Source organism: Candoia aspera, chromosome 8 (assembly GCF_035149785.1).
Source record: "Candoia aspera isolate rCanAsp1 chromosome 8, rCanAsp1.hap2, whole genome shotgun sequence".
NCBI classification, from domain to species: Eukaryota; Metazoa; Chordata; class Lepidosauria; order Squamata; family Boidae; genus Candoia; species Candoia aspera.
The window spans coordinates 52,154,439-52,176,106 of NC_086160.1; the positions used below are offsets into that span (position 1 = coordinate 52,154,439).

Sequence of the window (21,668 nt, forward strand, 5' to 3'; positions counted from 1 at the left end):
AGATATCTACCAACTAACAGCTGTGAGGGGTGTCACAGAGGAAAATTAGGCTCAGAAGGGGTCCAAATCTGAGAAAAGTTGAGTGACTTTGTCTATAATATGCTGTGAATATTCCTCAGAGTGGTACTATAAGAGCTCTCCTGGCTCCTCCTTGCCCAGGTGGGACTTGGCCACCTAAAACAGGGCTGCTGGATGGCTATCTGCAGACTCAATATTATCTAATTGGGTCCCATGGTTTGGAAAACCTGTGTAAATAACTACCTCACTTCATTTTCAGGGACACATAGCGGACAAAGGCTTTGGGAACTATATATGAGAAGAAGTGTCCCTTGAGATGTTTTAAATCCAATCTATTCAGGATTTTAATAATCAGCATCAAAAACTTCATATTTGGTTCAGAAAAAGATTGGCAGCTATCATTCATTACATCAGAACTCAGATGGGAAAGTATATAATTGGATGTTTCCTTACAATAGAAATTCTTACAGAAAACTAGAATGTTAAAAATAAGCTAAGCTAGAAACCTCTCTGACTACCAATTTTCTGGGTATATTGATGCCTGTGGGAGGGATATTCCATATTTCAGAGAACATTTCTTCCATATCTAGAACTGGCAGTTCAACTATCACCCATCTTGCAGAGAATTCTGGAAACTGTAGTTCCAAAACAAATTGAAAGAATCAAGTTAGAAAAAGCTGAGCTTGACTGAGCTTGAAAAAGTAGATGCTTCTCATGCCTTGGTGAGATGGTGCAGCAATATAAATTGAATAAATAAAATAAATAAAATCCCTTGTACACAGGGGGTATATATGAAAAATATACTGTCATTTTTCCATGATATCAACTTTAAAACATGAAATCATCCAGATGTTTTTAGCCTCAACAATGCCAACAAACTCAAGTGGTTTCCTCTACACAATTTTTACAGGTGAAGGTGGTAAAATAAAATAATGTAAAAAAGACTAATCAGTACTGTATTCAATTTTTAAAAGTGCCAAACAGTTTTCCCCATTTTTGCTAACTTACTCAAATACAGTTTTACTGAAGGACTACCTTTCAAGCACTCTTCAAACTTAAGTACATACTGTAGGTTCAGGAAAACAGACCTGGACAGCTATCAAGACATCTATAAAAACTGCATTGTTTAAAGAAGCCTGGTAAAATTCTTATTACTAATCTAAGAGTAGTATAAATGTTTATATAATTCTCCTATATTTGTTTTTCCCTGACAAAAGACAATGAACATTTGACAAATGGTAGCAATCCATGTGTCCAGAAATTTTTGGTTGTCTTACTAACAAACCACAGTTTTTGTGTTCATCACAGAACTTTACTTAAGCCCTTTGCAGTATGAGTAAGATTCAGACAGAGGGATAGCTGTGGAAATACACAATTTCATTGATAATTTCCTGTAAAAACACAAACAGGCAGGTTCATGAAATACTTTTTCTTTCTTAGCCCATTTTTTCTTCTACAACAAAGTAGTGATTTCTATCACTTCCAGTTTCACTCTGAAGAACATCTTAGCAATGGCACTTTCTGAAAACATGGGTTTTATGCAAGGAAAACAAGGAAGGAAAGAAAACATTTCCTTAATAAACATTTTTTTCTAGTAGCACATCATGCTCAACAAGGAGAGGAGGAATACACACCACAGGTAAACAAATATATGGAGTCCATGCAATACTTTATTCTCCATTTTTTATTCCAGGCTTGATCAACTAACGGAATTCACTGTATTTGCCAGTATTCTGTTCATTCTTCCACCCCCCAGCATGTGATTGATCTAAAATTCTCAAGTTCCCACTCCTTTTCACAATACTGAACTGTCAGTATTTTGGAATTGTCATTAGCGCTAAAGAAAATGTCTGTCATAACCATGTTCCCTTGGAGAGGGAAAGTGTTTCTAAGACAGGCAGAAATGCACATATGAATAATTCTGCATGTTTACAAGCCTCAATTGTGACCCAACTTTCCTGGCTAAAAATGATACCCATGGATTATAAATTAGCAATACATATAAAAAACACATTTATAGTAATCACAGTAAAAAAAAAATCTCTATGTGATTCAATCAGGACTGTTTTTTTAGTGATTTATATAATACTTATATATTCATCCATATTAATACCGTAACTTCTAATGATAAAAAAGAGATGAAATTCATGGCAGATGCACTTGCACCAGTTTTGAAATTAATGTTAGACATTTTCCAAATCAAAACATAAGGCAGGCAGACCATGATGTGGAAGAACCATCTCATAAAATTCATTCACAGAAAAAGTTAGCCAAAGAAGGATATTTTGACTAAGTGTTGCTTCTTCTTGTTTCATCTGTTCAAAATTCAGTAATACAGTACAAACCACAAAAAAAAAAGAATAAAAAGAAAAAGTGTAGAAAAGAAAAAAAGAGAAAAAAGAAAATATATAAAGAAGTAACTTCCCCCTTCATCACAAGTATAAACAATTTTAGTAATTTATCACCATGTGTTAAAACACAACAAATATTTTCTTCATCTCATATCTCATCTCTTAACTATAAACAAAATCCAAAAGCCTCGTCATTCATTTCATATCAGCAAAAGTCCATTAAGGGTTACCAGAGATAATTACATATTTATTTTAACCTTGATCAAATAAATCAGCTCTGTATTCCTTCCCTGGACTTTTAACAATCTTGGTTTTTAATCCCTTCAAATAATGTCTTAGAACTTGATTTTTCTTTTCTTTTTTTGTCCCTTCTCAGAGAATCCTTCAATACCTTAACAGATCTCTTTTGTACATCTAGTAAGGAAAGATTATCCAAACCACTCTTCTCATTTAATACTTGTATGTCCCCTTTAAGTATTAAGACATCATCTGGTCTCATTTGTATGTCCAATTTATCATCTTTTTCCATATCATTCTTATAGCCTGTCATATTTAAATCCACATTCAAATCAATTTCAGTTTTATTTGGTATAGCTTTTTCTTCTTCTGTGACATCAATTCATCATCTATCTATGGTATCAGACATTCTTAAGATTAATATCTGAGTCCATTGTTCAAAAATACCCTTCAAAATATCTACTGTTAAAGTATTTTGCTTGATTTTTTGTTAACAAGTTAAATTTAAGTATTCTCCTCCTTTAATTGTAATCTTTATTTTCTTCTAGTTCTCTCAAGTGTCCAAACTTCAAAGTCCTATCCCTTTTTTTTTTCCCCAAAGAAGCCAAACAACCATAGTTTCCCACAGGAAGCAGCTCACCATGACACTCACTGGAAGACTATTCTGCCCTCGTTCTTAAGACTCGGGACAATACAACACCATAACAAGCCATGATGATGATGGAATGGGAGTTTTAGGGTTAATTTGAAGAAGGCAGCAAAAACCAGCTGCTCTAACCCATTTGCTTTGAGTGTTTCAAAGGCTAATAGAGAAGACTGCAGCTCTTCTTGGGAGTATCCATTATCAGTCAGGCACAAGCAGAGAAAAGCAGCAACCTCCCCCCAAATTGGAAGAGGAAGTGGTCAATTGTGTACACAGTGGGAATAGATAGATAACAACTAGCTCATATTTCTCCCCAGCAACACCAAAAGTGCCTACCTTTTGGGAGTGTTTTGTCCACCCAAGGGTGTGAATAATTACTGTTTGCCAATAATCATGTACCTCTTTGTTCTAAACAAGTATAAAAATTGTGTTGACTTGCAAGCTCAGCACACTTTAGTTCCATAGGTGCCCTTTCTTCTGCAAGATAAAGCTATAAAAGAGATTCCCGCCTTATGTGTTAATTGGAAAAGCATGCAAGGTTTTAAAGAACCCAGAGTTCCTGGGACAATGTAATGATGTCATTACACAAATAACACAAATCAATTGTATCATTACACAAATAACACAGATGATGTCAGTTGTGTCATTTGCATCACTGCAATAACATACTCTTTGATTTGACTTTTGGGAATACAGTAAGGGAAATCCTCTCCCTTAAATAAGTGTGCTAAAATGAAGTTTCACTATACAGGCTTATGGAACAAATCTAAGCAATTTCACAAACTTTGTCAGCTGAGTATTTCAGCAAACATGCACATAAAGAAATCTGTTACTCAGCCACAATATTTTATACCAAAATATTTTATACCAATTTTATTCAAATTAAGAACAGTGTTTGAATGGATTTTCTAGTTGTTGACAAAAATTATCTGACAAATCCAAGAAAAGAACTACAAATTCTGCAGACCACAAGAACGAAGCCCTTAACTTAGGAGGTTTTAGTTTTCATTACTTTAAAGTTGTCAAACAAATTATTACCCTAGAAATACTGGTTTATATGGCAACAACTGAAATTTGGTGCCAAAGATACAGCTGGGAATTTCAAATGGGGATGTCAAGCTATACTGTATTGAAGCTAGAAAGTACATCACATCCCTATTATTATTTATGTTTAATTTTCCACACTGCTTTCCTGTATATTCATATGTTCCATATTAACAGATTTCAAAACAGAGTTCCATTTTTAAATTTGTGATATTTTTCCCTAGCTCAAGACTGATACTCACTTATTATAATTTGGACCTCTGACAACTTCTGGAATTAAGAAAGAAATATCAGAACATTCATTAACACTGGCGGGGAGGGTGTAGAAGTTTTATTTTTTTCTCTTTCCCCATTCAACACTTAACACCTGAGGGATGATGGGCAAACACATCAGCAGCTGCTATCCACAACGGATGAAAGAGGAAAAATGTTTGCATGTGAGTTAAATGCAGGAATCAGGTACAGTAAGAAGTGGCAAGAATGGTATGATGGATAACTGCTAAATAGGATTTCAGCAAGACTGAACTGATATAATTAGCTCCCTGAATTTTCTGGAGTTTATAAAAACTATCTTTTATATTGTGTAACTATTTACGTCCAAAAGGTAATTAAAAAAAAAGCTTGTTTGTACCCTTTGACTGAAATGTTGTTTTAAAACTATAGGAAAACAATTATTTAAAAAGTATATAATAAGGCAACTGAAATTCTTTCAATGTTTTATGTCATTCACACATCATTTTAAAAAATGTAAGATCCTTTACTGAATCATACAAAAAATACTCAAGTCTGAAGCAAACAAGTCCTTGTGACCTATGTCATTCAATTTACAACTTATTGTACACTTTTGTTCAAGAGAACTATATCTTAACCTCTGACAAATAAACAGATATAACATATATTTGAACAACCTGCAAATTTGAACTTCCCCTTTATACATTTAGTGAAAACTAATCAGTTATTTTTTACTACTTGACTTGAAGTTCTGCTTTTTAAACTTACTGAAATAAAAGTAATTAAAAATATAGAACAGCCTGAAGTATTCAGTGTTGACTGCTGTACTTGAAATTCAGTTTTTCTTGATTTCATGTCTAAATGTGGTAAACAGCTACTTGAACAATGTATAATGTAGAGTTCTATACATTAGATTTCCTGAAAATGTCTTGAATGTCATCTTCCTCCTAATCAAAAAAGCACCCCCAATTCTCTGGAGCTTTACAAGTGGACCACAGGGGAAAGAAGGGACATATAAGAAATTATAAGAAACAAAATAAAGGAACATGCTAATACCATGATCATAAGCATACAGAAGTTTAAAAACTATTCGCCTATAATACCCAAGTTGTACAATCTTACATAAAAATAAAATTCAGCAAACCTTACTTCTGGTAGAGGACTGGCTGGTTTGGTCAGGATTCCTCCCACGTAAACAACATTTGGTAGTGTAGGTCTTGGAAATTCTAGTGCTACATCAGTACATAACATCCACAGGCTGGATTCATGAACCAATTCATACATGGACCTTGCTGGCTGTACATTATACTTCTGCATTATCCTTTCATATTTTGGCAGAACCAAAAAGTAAACTCCAAATCTTGAAACCAGATAAACAATAGTGTTCTTAAATCTTTCTAGGAAGTTCATATGGTCTGTGAGAAGTGAATTAAATTCAGGGACATATGCTAAAGGTGCAGGTGCACTTACTTCTGCTGGATACCAAAGGCCAGTGGAAAAAACAGCATATTTAATTCCTAAAAGATGAGCAATAACAAATCCACACATCTCGTTAGGATCTACTAGTAGCAGGTCAAATTTTTCCTGTTTCAGGGCATGCAGGAGCTTCTTGTTGCCCACAATCATGTCACAATTCTTGCAATAGTGATCCACAATATCAAACAGCTCCAAGGCTGTTAGTCTCCCAGAAAAGATACTCCTCATTTTGGAATGAAGAAATTCATCTGAGGTGGTTGTATTAAAGAGCCCTGGGTATCGCTGCAGTCTGTAATGACTGGATGGAGGGATTTCTCTGCCCTCAGACAGAAGGAAAACAGTCTGGTGGCCTTGTTCATACAAGGCTGAAGCCAGGGTCTTGAAAATATATAGATGGCTTTCAAACAAAACTGGCGGCACAATAACGATTTTGGCAGCCTTTGAAATTCCAACAGCACTCCACAGGAGAATGAAAAATGGAACGTAAGACTTCATAGCTGAAATGATAAACAAAACTGTTATTCAACACAGCTGAAAGGCCATTTAGATTTTTTTAAAGCCATTACTTAATAACAATCAGACATTTTTTAAGTCAGTCTTCTCCAACCTAGTCCTATCCAGTTGTGTGAATATACAATTCTCATAATTCCAAGATGATTGGCCTTGCCTCTATGATTTATTAGAGATGTGTTCCAACATGTCTGGAGGGCATCAGGTTTGGGAAAGCTGTTTTAAACTCTAACAAATTGTCATTGAAACTGATGTTACTGACAATCCTAGACAAAAAAAAAAGCTTTAGAGTGCAGCTTTACATGTAGTTCTTACAGCAAAAAATCCAGTTTTTCTAGAACAAAATTGTGCAAAAAAGCACACTAGGAAGAGACTAAACTATATTTTTTATAGAAAAAAGAGAAACTAGACAGCATTTAAAGTTACAGACACATGCCAGAAATATATAGTAGCTATGATGCCTAACTTTTTCAAATCTCATTTCAAACTAGTTTCTTCCAGGAAACTTGCCAGTTGTTCTGTAGCCCACAGTATCTTTACCTCTAACATCCAGATGTGCAGATATTAATGAGGAATGCTATTTATCTCCATGTTGTAGCAACCTTCTCCAGCTGATATCTTAATATTTAATTATCATTAAAGGCAGATAGGGCAGCCAGACCATTTTTTCCTAGTCACCTTCTCAGTCGATCTTACTTCATTCTATAAATATAGGGCTCTATGAAACCTTCCAAAGTGGTACTCTATAATCCAATGTGGGGGATAGCATATAAAGCACTTCTCTTTCAGTAATTAAAGTAGTGACATCTTTTTCCAAACTACAGAGAGAGCGAGCCAGAACAAACTTATGAAACTATCACATGAACCTGTAAAAAGATGCCACTGTTTTAATTATCCAGAGAGGGGATTCATATGCACCTCCCCTTTTCACAAAGCACCTCTTTTGGAAGATTTGCATGTTGTAGCTCTAACAAATAATGTACCCTGAAGAAGAAATGAGACAGAGTTCTAGACAAACAGAATTAAACTAAGTGAGTGCATGTCCAAAGAAAACCAAAACCCAGCTGACTTCTGGCAGATAGAATTATCAGATATTACTTACTCTACAGGGTCCTCGTTTAACGACTGTTCGTTCAGCGACCGTTCAAAGTTACGACAGCACCGAACGAATGGTATTTATATCTGGTCCTCTAAGTTACAGCTTGGAGCACCCCTGCAGTCACGTGATCAAAATTCGGGCACTTGGCAGCCAGCATGCATTGATGACCAAAGGATGCGCTTCAACAGTCCCTACCCACCTATCCCCCCCATGTCTTCCCTTTTCACCCCCCGCACTCTGCAGCCCCTGCTGGCCTGCGTTCCACCACCCCCAGCACCAGGGCACAAAGCCCTAACCACCCCAGTGTTCCCCAGCACACCACAAAGCCCATGCCACCACAGCTGCCCTCACTGCCCTGAACTCCACAGCCCCTGCCGCCTTGTGCTCCGCTGACCGCAGATGACCTTCGCCATCTTCTTGCTCCTGATGCTGAAGAGGTACATGGCATGGCCCTTGACGAGGCAGCTTCTGGCCGCACAACGCCTTCTTCCCAAAACTTTCACGCCATGGTGCTGGGCCAGGCTGGGGCTTCATGGAGGGCCAGGCCAGGCATGTCTCGTCAGCAGCAGGAGGAAGAAGACAGCAAAGGTCAGTTTGGGATGGCAGGGGCAGTGGAGCATAGGGCAGCTTGCATGTCCTCCTGCCCACAGCAGCAGCCACCCTACCTGGCTGCACTGGAGCCAGGCCACAGTAGTCACTTACCTGCCCGCTGGGCTGCTTGTGACCCCCCAGAACTCGCAACTTCCTGCCAGCTTTCCCATTGACTTTTCTTGTTGGAAGCTGGCAGGAAGTTGCGAGGAGGTTCTCGCTTAACGATCCATGATTCTCACTTAATGACAGCAACCAGGACTACCAGGATTGCTGTCACTAACCAATGCAGTCACGTGAAATCATGCTTTACAACCGTATCATTTAGTGATGAAAATTCCAATCCCAGTTACTGTCATTAACCAAGGACTACCTGTATTTTGGTCTTTCAAAATCAAGATTCTGTTAGTGTAACCTTACAATAAAGTAGAATTAGCTCATCTGGTCGTGTTTCCTGTCTGGTCTACCTTGTAAGGCTGACATTAATCTTGCAAGTCTGAAAGTACATCTCTCCATCTGTGTCTGTTACAGCCAAAGAAAACCATGGAGCGGGGGGGGGGGGAGGCTTCTGAGGCTCTTGCCCCACCCACATTCCTGCTACGGGTTTAGCTTCCTTTTATCTGACCATTCCCTTGGTTGCATCTCTTTACCTTGTCTCTCAAGGACATTCCCACATACCATGAGAATTACCCTGTATATTATGTTTATATTCTGAGTTACAACTATTCGAAGTTACCACTGCACTGAACAAAGGGACTTACAACTGGTCCCTGAAGTTATGGCTGTTGCAGCGCCCCTGTGGTCACATGATCAAAATTTGGGCACTTGGCAGCCCAAACACAAAGGCACTTCAACTCCCCCCACCCACCTATCTTCTCTCCATCTATGCCTTGCCACCCTGTGCTCGCTGGCTCTGCCACTCCTGCCAGCCTTGCTGCCCTCAGTTGACCTTTACCATCTTATTCCTGCCACTGCTGACGAGGTGCACCCAGCCTGGCCCTTTCACAAACCATCTGCTGGCCACACCAGGCCTTCTTCCCAAGGCAGCGCCCACCCCTTGTCCAAATCACTGTTGGCCTTGTCTAAATTGCATGCGGCTTTCTCATGAGGTTTTAGAAGACAGGCGCATGAAAGAAGGCTGGTGATGTGCTGGTGTGAAAGCAAGACTCAGCCAGAAGGGTACTTCTTTTGCACTGGCACAGCTAAGGACTTCTTTCATGTGCCTGCCTTGAAAAAGGCAGGTGCATGAAAGAAGACCCCAGCGGTGCCAGTATGAAAGAAGGCCCCAGCTAGGAGTGGTCCTTTTTGAGGCAGGCATGTGAAATAAAGCCCCAGCTGTGCCAGTATGAAAGAAGGACTGGCTAGAAGGGATCCTTTTTTTGAGGTAGGCACATGAAAGAAGGCCCCAGCTGCACCAGTGTGAAAGAAGGACACTTCTAGCTGGGTCCTTCTTTCATGCCAGCACAGCTGGGGCCTTCTTTCACATGCCTGCCTCAAAAAGGATCCCTTCTAGCTAGGGCTTTCTTTCTTCAAATGAGGCTTTCTTCCCAAGGTTGCACATGGCAGTTTCTTCACAAGACCTGGGGAAGATGACTTCACATGACCAGCAGCTGCCTCACGAAGGGCCAGGGTAAGAAGCAGAGGGAGCAGGAAGATGGTGTCAGGGTCAGTCTCGCTTCGCAATAAGACACAGACTCACTTAATGGGTATTAAGGATTTCTGGTTTATTGGAATGATGGCTGACAGAACGAAAAACGGGAACGGGGTGTGTGGTGTGGAGGTGCCCATTTTATACCCTCTTGTATGACCCCGGGCTCCTCCACCCTCCATTGTCCCAATCCTTCTTGATGGGACCCTTGATTGCTGCCTGGGCGTTTTCCCGGTGTCTTCTCTTGTCTTCTCGATTCTGGTGTGTCCTCCAGGGCACCAGGTGTGGCTTATCTCTGTTCATCCGATGTCCTTCTTTTCAGCTGCATATGGGTCCATGGGAGTGGGTGCTTTGGGTGCTTGTTTTAATCCCTGTTCTGATTATCTTCTTCCTCTTTTCCTTGATGATCATGATCTACGTTGTGAGGCTCTTTGTGCCTTGCAACGAGGTCATGACAGATGGCGAAGGTCAGCTGGGGTGGCAGAGTGCAGGTCAGCTGGGGCAGGGAAGTGCAGGTGGCGAGGGCAACTGCGGCTGGGACTGGGCTTCCCGGGGTGCTGCGGTTTTGTGCTATGCTGCTGGGGCTTCCCGGGACACTACAGCCTTGCACCGCACTGCTTTGGTGGGCTGAAGCAGCTGAAGCTTCCAGGGTCAGCTGTGGCTTCATGCTATGGCTCAGGGGCTTCTTGCAGCGTGGGGCAGCATGGCAAGCAGCCCCAGAGCAGGATGCAGGGCAGCCAAAAGGGCAGAGATGTAGGGGAGATGGGTGGGGGGAATTGAAGAGGAGGTAGTCCCTTACCTTAGCAAAGCTTGGGGCTTAGAGGGACCAAGCCTGGAATGGCTTGGATTGGGGTGGGTCCTTGGCTAACAACTGGTGGAATCTGGTTAACAGAAGAAACGGGGAGTGCCATCGCTAACCGATGTGACATCACGCTTTACGACTGTATCGCTTAGCAACTAAAATTCCACTCCCAATTACTGTTATAAATTGAGGACTACCTGTAGTGTAACCAATTGTATTCTTCCATTTGATTACAAAAATGCATGGCATCAACCAATAATTGAATTTGCAACTTAAATTTATTCCATTAGGTTAAGAAACTATCATGTTACCATATGAAATAGCTAAACACAGATTTAAAACAGGTAAATCACCAGCTAATGGAACATGTGAATCCTTATATCAAGCCAACATCTTAATCTTTCTTTAGCCCTGATTACAACAATATAGATGAAGAAAACTTAGGTATGTCAGGGAAAAATTGCACTGAAAGAATTCAGACTGAAAATGAAATATAAAGTGAATAGGCGAAGTATGGAACATTCAGTAGGTGGCATGTCTGTTTTAATAAAGAATGGGTATTCCTCTGATTGTCTATACTGTACATTGTCTGTAAATTTGTCTGTTAGATTTGGTGTGCTGCTGCAATGGATTCTTTTGTTAGTTCTAGATCTATGGATCAAATTTCATTTGATGTTACAGCATTCTTCACATCCATGAATGTAGAATCCATTCTTTTGCTAACAGAACATAAAAAAATTGAATTTCCCAGACCCATGGAACTTATTGTCTTTGCCCCACCAATACCTTAATCAAGGAACTAACCACATCCCAATCAAGATTGGCAAAGCAAGCTACTATGTATAAAATAAGCAGCAAACTTCACTTTCCCATGCAATGATGATGTTACCTAGCCTGATATGGTAACATCTGCAAGAAAACAAACAGGCTCAGAGAATATCAGAAAAAGTTAAAATGGATGTAAAGTGCCTACTTTGTTATATGGAAATGACAACCAGCTATGTCAGGAGAAATATAAAGGTAAGCTGGATGCAAGACTTAAGAAAGACATGGTAAAACAAGAAGAGATAAGTATCAAGAATGAGTAAGGGCTGAATGAAAGTGGACTGAATACAAAAGTGACTAGTGAAAAAGAAGCAGTTTAGTCACTGAGAGGATTAATGGGGATTAAATTCCCAAGCAAATATATGAAAAGTGTATGGATTGAGAGGAAGAGAAATACTGATGAAGCTTTGGTTGACTTGAGTGATCCTCAATGAGATGAGAAGGCTAAAAAAAAAAAGCCAACATATCAAGCTGTATGGATGTGGCAGAAGCAAGCAACAATGGTTGGCAAAGTCAGAAAGGTATGAAAATATACAGTGAATGCTGTTGGTATAAAGTACCTTGCTTTATTTATTGATTTGATTTGATTTGATTTCTATAGCTGCCCATCTCAGCAAGTGACTCTGAGTGGCTTTAGCAATATTTCCATTTTTTTATCTAATACTTTTCATTTATTTTAATACTTCTTTCTCTTTTGTATACTGTATAACACTACCTGCCCGGAAAGGTAAGTAGGTACCAATACCAAAAATTGCAATTTTTGCCTTTTTAAAATTGAAGTCTTATAAAATGCTAAAAACATTTTTAGCATTTTATAAAGACTTCAATTTTTAAAAAGTAAAAAGAGTTCCCTTCCTCTATGGGCTTCCCTGATGATGAACTTGGTATTTGGTGGGGTGTCAGGTATTTGCCTATGGTTTTTCAATGGAATTATCCAATAAAGCATAGTCAAATCCTTGGCAAATCATAAGCATATTTCTGAGCTGAAATAATGCATAGTCCAGCAATTGTGCAAAAATTGCTGCTTAAAACCAACCAGGTCTGCACTAGTGTTAAAGGAGTAAGATACTACAAGATTGCAGATCTCAGTCAAAGCACCGCTGACTGTTCTCATGAGATATAACAACTTCACTGTTAGCCAAGGCCATTTGCTGCTTTCAAAAATAATTTTCTGAAGAAATATTTTAGTTCCTAACTAGCACAGTTTGCAGATACTCCTAAAGAAAAAATGTATTAATATTGCTTCAACTGAGAGAATTATCAGTTGATAGCACCCTTAACAATATAAGCACATGGTAAAATTAACTGATTAGAGTGACTATATAGGCATATCTTATTGACAAACCTACAGCTATGATACTATTTGAAATGAAGAAAATACACACAACCCTGCAGTCACCTGCAACTAACTCCCCTTTTTCTTCCAAACAATGTCATTTCTAGTACTATAGTTCAGCAAAGGAGAAAAGTTTTTCAAGATAAATTGGTGGGACAATTCCTACACTCTACCTATTTGCTTTTAACATTCAATTTTATATTGATTTGAACAATTCCATTTTTATATAAAATTAGAATCATTACTGTTTTGAATGAAAGGACTAAAAAAAACCCCAAGGCACTGTTAATCAAATTGCATAAAACAGAGTTTTACAAGCCTTTTGTTTTTTAAAGCATCTATTAGCTGAATTTCCTTTCCCATAGAAGCAGCACCTTTAAGTCTACCACATTATTTACTAACTTTATTCTTGGAATATTTTGAACTTGCAGTATCCTTAATAGCATTAGCATACTCCCAAATGTAGCATTCAGGAAGAAAAAACTATAGACATAATTGTAATTTTTTTTTAAAAAAAGTTCTGACTAGAGAGGATAGGTATCAATAATTTCTACTTCTGTGTCCAAGATCTATCTGCAAATAGAGATCTCTAGCAAAGCAGCCTAAACAGAGATGAAGCAGAGGTGATGCAAGGGAAGAGCTGGATTATGCCACTTTCAAATCTCAAGTAGATAAGAAAAATGGTAACAATACAGGAGAAAGATAGGGCAGGTTGAATTTAATCCTAAATTATTTACAACACACTGAATACAATATAAGAGCTCCAAAACAACTATTCCCACCCTGTTTCTGGACTGTGCAGGATTTACATTTGGTACAAATTTAATCAGCTGAATGTCAAGTAGCTCGGCTAGACCTTGGCTATTTAGGATTGGACTGCAAAGTTAAGAATTTGCTCACTTTCCTGGACATAAGCTTCCTTGAAGAATATATTTACACGCACACACAGGTACACACATCAGATAATCACTATTTGTATTCTCAATAGATGTATTAAATTGGAAAATATAAAGATAGCAATTATTTATTATGGAAATAAAGGAAACAATATAAATGGACTGATATTACCTCATATCTTCCCATTTCTTTGTTCAGTTCACTGCTCTCTTTCTGAGCACCCAAAATCTTCATCAAGAAGAGTATCCATGACTATAGATATGCTTTTCTAACTAGTCAACAGCATTACAGCCACCAGCTCAGTAATCCCTGCAGCTTCAATTTGTACTTCTCATGTTACCAGGAGGTTTTAAATTGCTAAATTGTTATGCTATTAAGAGATAATAAAACAGCAGAAATCGCAGCACAGTATTTACCTAACTCTCCTGAAATTCATTTACTAATTAGCACAATTAGTCACCTTAGAGTCTCATGACTCTGTATTATAGCCAAATAAAGATTGTACTATCAAAATATCCCCTAAGAAACCTAGCCTGTCCGAGATATGGCCTGCAAAATTAAAGATGCTGTTCTCTTTACCCCTGCGACACACAATAGTGATGGTTTGTTTTCTCTTAGATTATTTTTACTTTCCTTCTGCTTGTCCAGGTCCCTTCAGTAAGACTATTCCTTTGTGTATGTGGTGGAATTTCAGTTAGAATGTGGTAGTTTGAAATCAGAAAAAACATTTCTGAAGAGTTCCAGCCAATAGGCTTCTGTTATTCAATTAGGTCAGAGACAGGGAAGATTATTAGGGCAAATATGTCACCTATGATGCTCAAGAGTCTTTATGATCTCAGGAAAGAATTTCAAATGTAGCAAATGAAAATATATTGCTGCCACCATATTTGCCTTGACTTCAAGAGTTTCTGCCCACCCCACCAGACCTAGTAGGGAGGGCATGCTTCAGGTCCCTTCTATCAAACGGTGTCATCTTGTTGGACCCAGGAATCATGCTTTTTCTGTGGAAGTGCCTGCCCTGTAGAACAGCATCTTGGAGTTCAGAAGGTCCCAACATACCATTAACCTTTTGTAAAGCACTGAAGACCTAGCTGTTCCCCCAAGCATTTGGGTCAGACAATTTGGCAAGATCTGCCTTTTTGTTTTAACTTCAGCTATTGTTTTAACCTCAGACATTGTGGTTTGGATTATGGGATTGTTGCTGTTTTAATTGTCTACATTACCCAGAGTCATTGCTATAAGTTGGGCAGCTACTGAAATCATTTAAATACTGTAAATAGATAGGACAATACATTTTGGAAAACAAAATGATCTGGAGGCAAGGCTGGACTGGAGTGTTCAGGCAAGGCTGAGAGCTGGAGGCACACCCAGATCACGTTGAAGCGAAGCGATGAGGCTTAGAGCTGGATGCGAGGCTGTGCTCAACAGGAATAGCAGAGAGAGGTTCTACAGGAGCAACCCGAGCAGAAGGCTGTTCTGCGAAGGCAGAAGGCACTGGCGCTGGTTCCACACTGGCTATAGACAAGGCTTCTGATGCTGGTAAGGATTTTTCCACAGGTGCTGTGAGCTCAAAGGAGTGGTTGTCCCTGGCAGCTTGCTCTTGGCATGCCTGCCTTTTTATTTGCTCTTTTCTGTGCCATTTTCCCTTAACAGCCAATCACACTTCTTTTTTCTTTTGCGAGCTTCTCTCCTCTCCTCTCTCAAGCACTGATTGGAGGCTTCAAATCTCCCTCTGGAGTTTATCCAATCATCTCCTGCGATTTCTCCTGCTCTGCTGAATTACTTCCTAGTTTAGATTCTTCAGGACCTTGCTGATATGTTTAGTTTTCCCCTTCTGACTCCGAATAAGTTTCGTTTTCAGAGTCAGAAGCAGGCTTAAACCTCACATGCAGTTTTCTTGGCAAGATTTCAAAAGTGGTTTGCCATTGCCTTCTTCCTAGAACTGAGCGCGCGCGACTGGCCCAAGGTCACCCAGCTGGCTTTGTGCCTAAGGCAGGATTAGAACTCACAATTTTCTGGTTTCTAGCCTTGTGCCTTAACCACTACACCAAACTGGCTCCCTTTGGGTTTGGGTAAGGAAGAATTTAACATTCTTCGTGTTAGTCATCCATCTACTTGGATGGATACAGACAGCTATGTCTAATTGCATAAGACATCATATATTAAGCATGAAGCAATGAATGCCCCAGGTTGCTTACTTCTAGTAACCTAAGGCATCTCAACTTTCATATCTTAGAGTGACTGGTAGGACCTATCAAAACACCTGGGATCCACCTTGATAGAAACAAAAAGTCAATTTCTTCTAGAAGAAACGTATACATTTATAGGCATTCAGTTACTGTATTAACAATCTGGAGTAAATTTTAAAACCTATGTTATCCCAGGAATTCTGGGTTCTTTAAAACCTGGCATGCTTTGCCAATTAACGTGCAAAGCAGAAATCTCTTTTATAGCTTTATTCTGCAGAAGGGCACCCATGACTAGTTCCATATGCACGCTCAGCTTGCAAATCAACACAACTTTTATACATGTTTAGAACAAAGAGGCACATAATTATTGGCCATCAATAATTATTCTCACCCCTGGGTGGGCAAAACCCCCCAAAGTGGACACTTTTGCTGTAGCTGAGGAGAAATATAAGCTAGCTGTTATCTATCTGTTCCCACTGCCTGCACAACTGACCACTTACTCCTCCCTTCCTTGTCCAATTTGGGGAAAACTTACTGCCTTTCTCTGCTTGCACCTGGCTGATAATGGATCCATCCAGTCTTATCTATTAGCCTTTGAAATGTTCAAAGCAAATGGGTTCTTCAAATTAACCGTAGAATCACCATTCCATCACCTAACTAAGTTTCAATGACTTACCTTCTATCCACATCTGACTACGCCTGAGTCCCATCTAGTTACGTGTATCATCAGTTAAGAACTCACTGAGATAGACAAAACAAGCATAACTGAGCAATAATCTGACTCAGCACAGAGTAACTTGTGTTCCTATTTCCACATAATCCACAATTCAAAGTCTACAATACCTTTACTAATTTCAGGCCAATCAAAATGTTTTATCAGGAAAAGTTCTTCAGAACTCTCTATTTAGGGATGGGGAATAGAACAAAAGTCCCAAAAAGATGACAGTTATTTTGGTGACAATTGTGTTTCAGATTCAGTCTGAAGACAAAAATGTAGACAGAATGATTTAGTTACTGTTAGATACTAGAGATAATCTAGGATTCTAAGAAAAGGAATAAATAGCTGATTTTTATGTCTGATTTTGATCCTTGACTAATTCTTCTCTAAAAGTTAACATCAAGTCTAGGACAGTTTTTATGCCTTCCTCTAATCTCTAAAATAGAAACTTGGGAGCAAGACAATTCAGGTACTTCCTAGAAGAAACATGCTTAGCAAAGTTTGTTTTTCAAGAAACCTTAGGGGGGTAATTTAAGTCTTCCAGACATATTTCATGTCTCAATGTCTTCATACTGTGACTCTGCTGGGAAGAAATAGAAATGGACATATGCAGAGACAGGAGCAGAATCCACAGCAGCAATGTGAGACTTGCAAAGACTGTTGTTGTGGGGGAAAGAGGAGGAGGAAGGCATATTAGCTATGTTGGCTGCCTTGAGTTATTTATAAAAATAATAAAGGTGGGATAGTAAGTAAGTAAGTAAGTAAGTAAGTAAGTAAATAGTCATTCTGCTGTACTAGAAAACACCTTTTTTAATGCACTGCGTAGGCCAACCAAATAATAGCTAAGATTCTGGAACAACAAAAATGTCTATGTGTGTGTATGTGCATGTTGTATATTGAAGAGACAGAAAATAATTTTCAACATGGAGAGCCAAACCACATTGGCTCTTCCCCAGAAGTTCTGTGGAAATTATATAATTAAAAATGCTCACAATCATTTCTAAATTAAGTTATATGATAGTATAAATTAAGAATGCCTTTTCACACAATACAGACCTATATCAGTCCATGCAGAGTTAATATTGCTAGCCATGCCTTATGAGGAAAAAAACACAAGCAATATATTTTAACTATTAGAAACAGTATAGTATAAAAATATAGAATAAATAATTAATGATGTGGTTCCCATATCATATTAAGTTAAAATATGATTTTGGCTTAGTATGATGTATGAACCCAACCAACTCTAGTTTATTCAATAAATGATAGTTAAGCAAACATAGTTTAGTGCAACAATCAATTGCATAAAACCAGAATAAGTTAGAACTAGGAAAAAAACTGCTTCTTGAGATCACTTGTTGAATGCTATCAACAAATATTATATCCAACAGAAAAATTGTTACATGTTTTTCCAAAGAAGAGAAAAAGCATTGTGCAGCAAGATTACATAGTCCTATCTACCACCTTCATGAAATAGGCTGTTGACTATTACAGCTTATTCCATAACATATACATTACCCTGTTTCCAAAATGTTGGGCATTTTTTGGTATTTTTAAAATAGCTGTTTTTGTAAAATAGATTTTTAAGAGATAAGTCCTGCACTGGCTTGGACTTGATAGACTGACTGGGCTCTCCCAACTCTATGATTCTGTGATATCACAACTCAACATGATATTATTTCATACATGATTTCAAAAAACCTACACAGCCAGCCACTCTCAAGCCTTCCTCTTAATCACAATCATCACCATCCAATACAGGGTTACACTGCCATTTTACAGTAACAGTTTCACCTAGCTTATTTATAAATGCAAAGTTAGACCTCACCAATCTCTTCTAAATAAATTGACAGTATTTAGTTCACTACTGTCTATCATTTGTTAATAGCAAAGCATATATTACTGTATCAGAAGGAAAAAGACACATAAGCATATGAGCGTAACCATATTTTACCTGCTGAGGCCTGCAGTGTGCTACAAACAACGCAGCACTGACAATGGAAGCACTTCCTAATATGAAATCCTCCAAGCGAATAATTGGTAGAGGGAAGAAGCAGGCAATGGAATCATCTAATTTGGAGACTGTCAGCAATCACTCAAGCAAAAGTATGAGAGAAATTGAAATCCAATCATCTATGCGTGCTGAGAATTTCAGTAGAACAAAGATATAAGCAAGGATATTGTTAGTGCAGAGATCAAGGCCTATCGGAAGGCCTTAAAACATTAGAGACCTCTATCTAGAAGAGAACATCAAGATGTCATATTAAAAGGAGAAAAGATGCCCATAAAACCAGACAAGTTTTGTCTCCCTCTGGAGGGGAGGAGGACAGAGGGCCCAAAATATTAAAAGAAAATGAGTTTGTTTCTCTGTACTGTATTGCTAGTTCAAATTGTTATATAACACATTTCTCATAATACATAAGTAGCTGAAGGCATTAGGAGGATTGAAGCCATTTTCAAGTCTATCCAGGCCTTAACTAATACTTTATAGGAAAGAAAACAATGGTATTTCAGTAAGATTCCATGCAATACAAACAGTGGAAAAACTAATGAAATTTTGTCAATTATTGTATTTGTGTTAAATAACCAAAAACATGGATTTCTGCCATAAAAGTAGGGTTAGCTTGACCTTTATAGCAGTCATTTCAGATTGAGAGCCAAGTATCTAGATCAGGGTTTCTCAACCAGGGTTCTGTGGAACCCTAGGGTTCCGTGAGAGGTCACTAGAGGTTCCCTGGGAGATCACAATTTATTAAAAAAATTATTTCAAATTCGGGCAACTTCACATTAAAGAGGTAAGTTTCATTATTTTTAGTTTAAGAACACTGTTAAGCTTTATATACAGGCCTACGCATGAAACAAATATAATAATTTTGTAATGTCTGGCCTATATTTGAGCCCGAATGTGCAGGGGTTCCCCGAGGACTGAAAAATATTTCAAGAGTTCCTCCAGGGTCAAAAGGTTGAGAAAGGCTGATCTAGATTCTAAAAACATTAAAGAAATGCATAATTCATTCTGTCTCTAATTTTAGCTTATGACTAAATTTGTCTCATTCTGTAATGCATGTATCATATAAAAGCAAAGAAGAGAAAATTTAAATAGATTCAAATTGAGAAAAGAGAAAAAACTATACTATTCTGAAGAATTATTAAGACATTATCAGGTACTTTGGTATCCGACTGAACTAAAAATAAGTTTTCCAAGCATGATTCTCACAAAGAATCTTCAGCGAGATTTGCTTGACAAGAAGGGATGGGGTGACAAGAACTCCAGTAACTAAATTCTTTCCCACTTAAAAATCAATATATTCCAAAGTACTTGAGGGCGCAGCTTTTTTAATTCCCTACTAACAGCTTTTCTGTGCACCTGCAAGGTTACAGATTTCCTCATTGATAACACAAGATGTTACAGCTTACAAAACTGTCTTCTGAAACTTCATCAGTCTGAGAGGTAACCATTACAGTAAAGGATCTGTACAGTTCATTCAAATGGCACTTAGGACATGTTGCAAAGAAGATACAAGAGTAGTATACATAAGAAAATTCCTAATTAGTGGAACATGTCTTTTTCTGACATTTCCTATAATTTACAAAGAAGAAACCCAATATATTTGAGGAGGAGGAATTTCTGGAAACAATATGCTAGAAAGATTTGAATTAGTTTTACAGCAGGTTCCAACTGAACCTTTTGATGACAGACTACTAGTATTAATACCAAAACAATGTTATCTGCCATGGGGAATCCCAGGAGCAGGAAATGAGGGAATTGGCATAATCAGCAAATCAATCCCTTTGCATATAGGGTAATTAATGCTTGATTAATTAATGCAAAGCAAAATTGGATGAGTTGTGACCCCTAGCACCAGAATCACAATTCAGCCTCCTGTGTTCTGATCTTTGATTGAAATAAATTTGATTGAACATCTAAGTTGTTTGTTTGTTTGTTTAAACAATGTATATGGCTGCCCATCATGCTATTGTGACTCTGGGTGACTGGCAGTGAATTAAAACTGGAAAACAAAAATATTTTTTTTTTAAAAAAAAGTACAACAATCAGTATATCACATGTCAGAGGTTCAAACAGATTCTTCTCTTTTGCAATTGATAGTGAACGAACAATATACACAAACCAACCAACAGGGCTCACCTAACAACCTGGTCTGTGTTTGAATCAATCTCACTGATTCTAGCCTAGGGATTGCATGGCTTTTCTCACAAGCAATGCCTCTGTAAGGATTGACAAGTGCATTGATCTACATGATTTTCATTTTGAAAAAAATGCAAAAAAGATGTCTCAGAGAAGCTATTTCACTTTGTAATGAAATAGAAACATGCTGCAATTTGATAGCCTGCTTCAGACACCTGAAAAGAATCAAAGTATCTGGAACAGCCATAAACTGTACAGGTAGTCCTCAAGTCACGACCATTTGTTTAGCGACTGTTTGACATTACAGCAGTGCTGAATGAATGGCACTTATGCCCAGTCCCTGAAGTTACGGCTGTTGCAGGCCTCCCCATGGTCACATGATGAAAATTTGGGCACTTGGCAGCCTGCCTGCACTTACTACCGCACAAGTGCTTCAACTCCCCACACCTATCTCCCCCCCATCTCTACTCTTTTGGCCCCCTGCACTCCAAGGTCCCTGCCGCCCTGCACTCCAAAGCCCCAGCTGACCTTTGCCATCTTCTTGCTCCCACTGCTGACCAAGCATGCCCAGCCTGGCCCTTTGTGAGGCAGCTGCTGGCCATACAAGGCTTTCTTCCTGAGGCTGTGCACGGCAGTTCCCTTGCGAGACCTGGGGAAGGCCTCATGTGGCCAGCAGCTGCCTTGTGAAGGGCCAGGCCAGGCATGCCTCATCAGCAGCAGGAGCAAGATGGCGAAGGTCAGCTGGGGCAGTAGAGCGCAGGGCAGCAGTGACCTCAGATTGCAGGGCAGTGAGGGTAGCTGTGGCTGGGCTGGGCCAGCTAAGCTTCCCAGAGTGGCTGCAGCTTTCCACTGTAGTTCAGGGCCATGGTGCACCAAGAAGCTCCTGATCTGCAGCACAGCAAGCAGCCC

The 21,668-nt window shown here is 38.8% G+C and overlaps 1 protein-coding gene across 1 annotated transcript in view; it reads right to left on the reverse strand.

Annotated features, from left to right (window-relative positions):
- UGT8 (UDP glycosyltransferase 8) overlaps positions 1 to 21,668 on the reverse strand; it is a 50,791-nt gene that overhangs the window by 16,978 nt on the left and 12,145 nt on the right. Inside the window, exon 2 of the mRNA XM_063310169.1 lies at positions 5,674 to 6,497. Within this exon, the coding sequence (XP_063166239.1) occupies positions 5,674 to 6,495 (822 nt within the window). The 5' untranslated portion in view covers positions 6,496 to 6,497. The remainder of the gene's footprint in view (positions 1 to 5,673; positions 6,498 to 21,668) is intronic.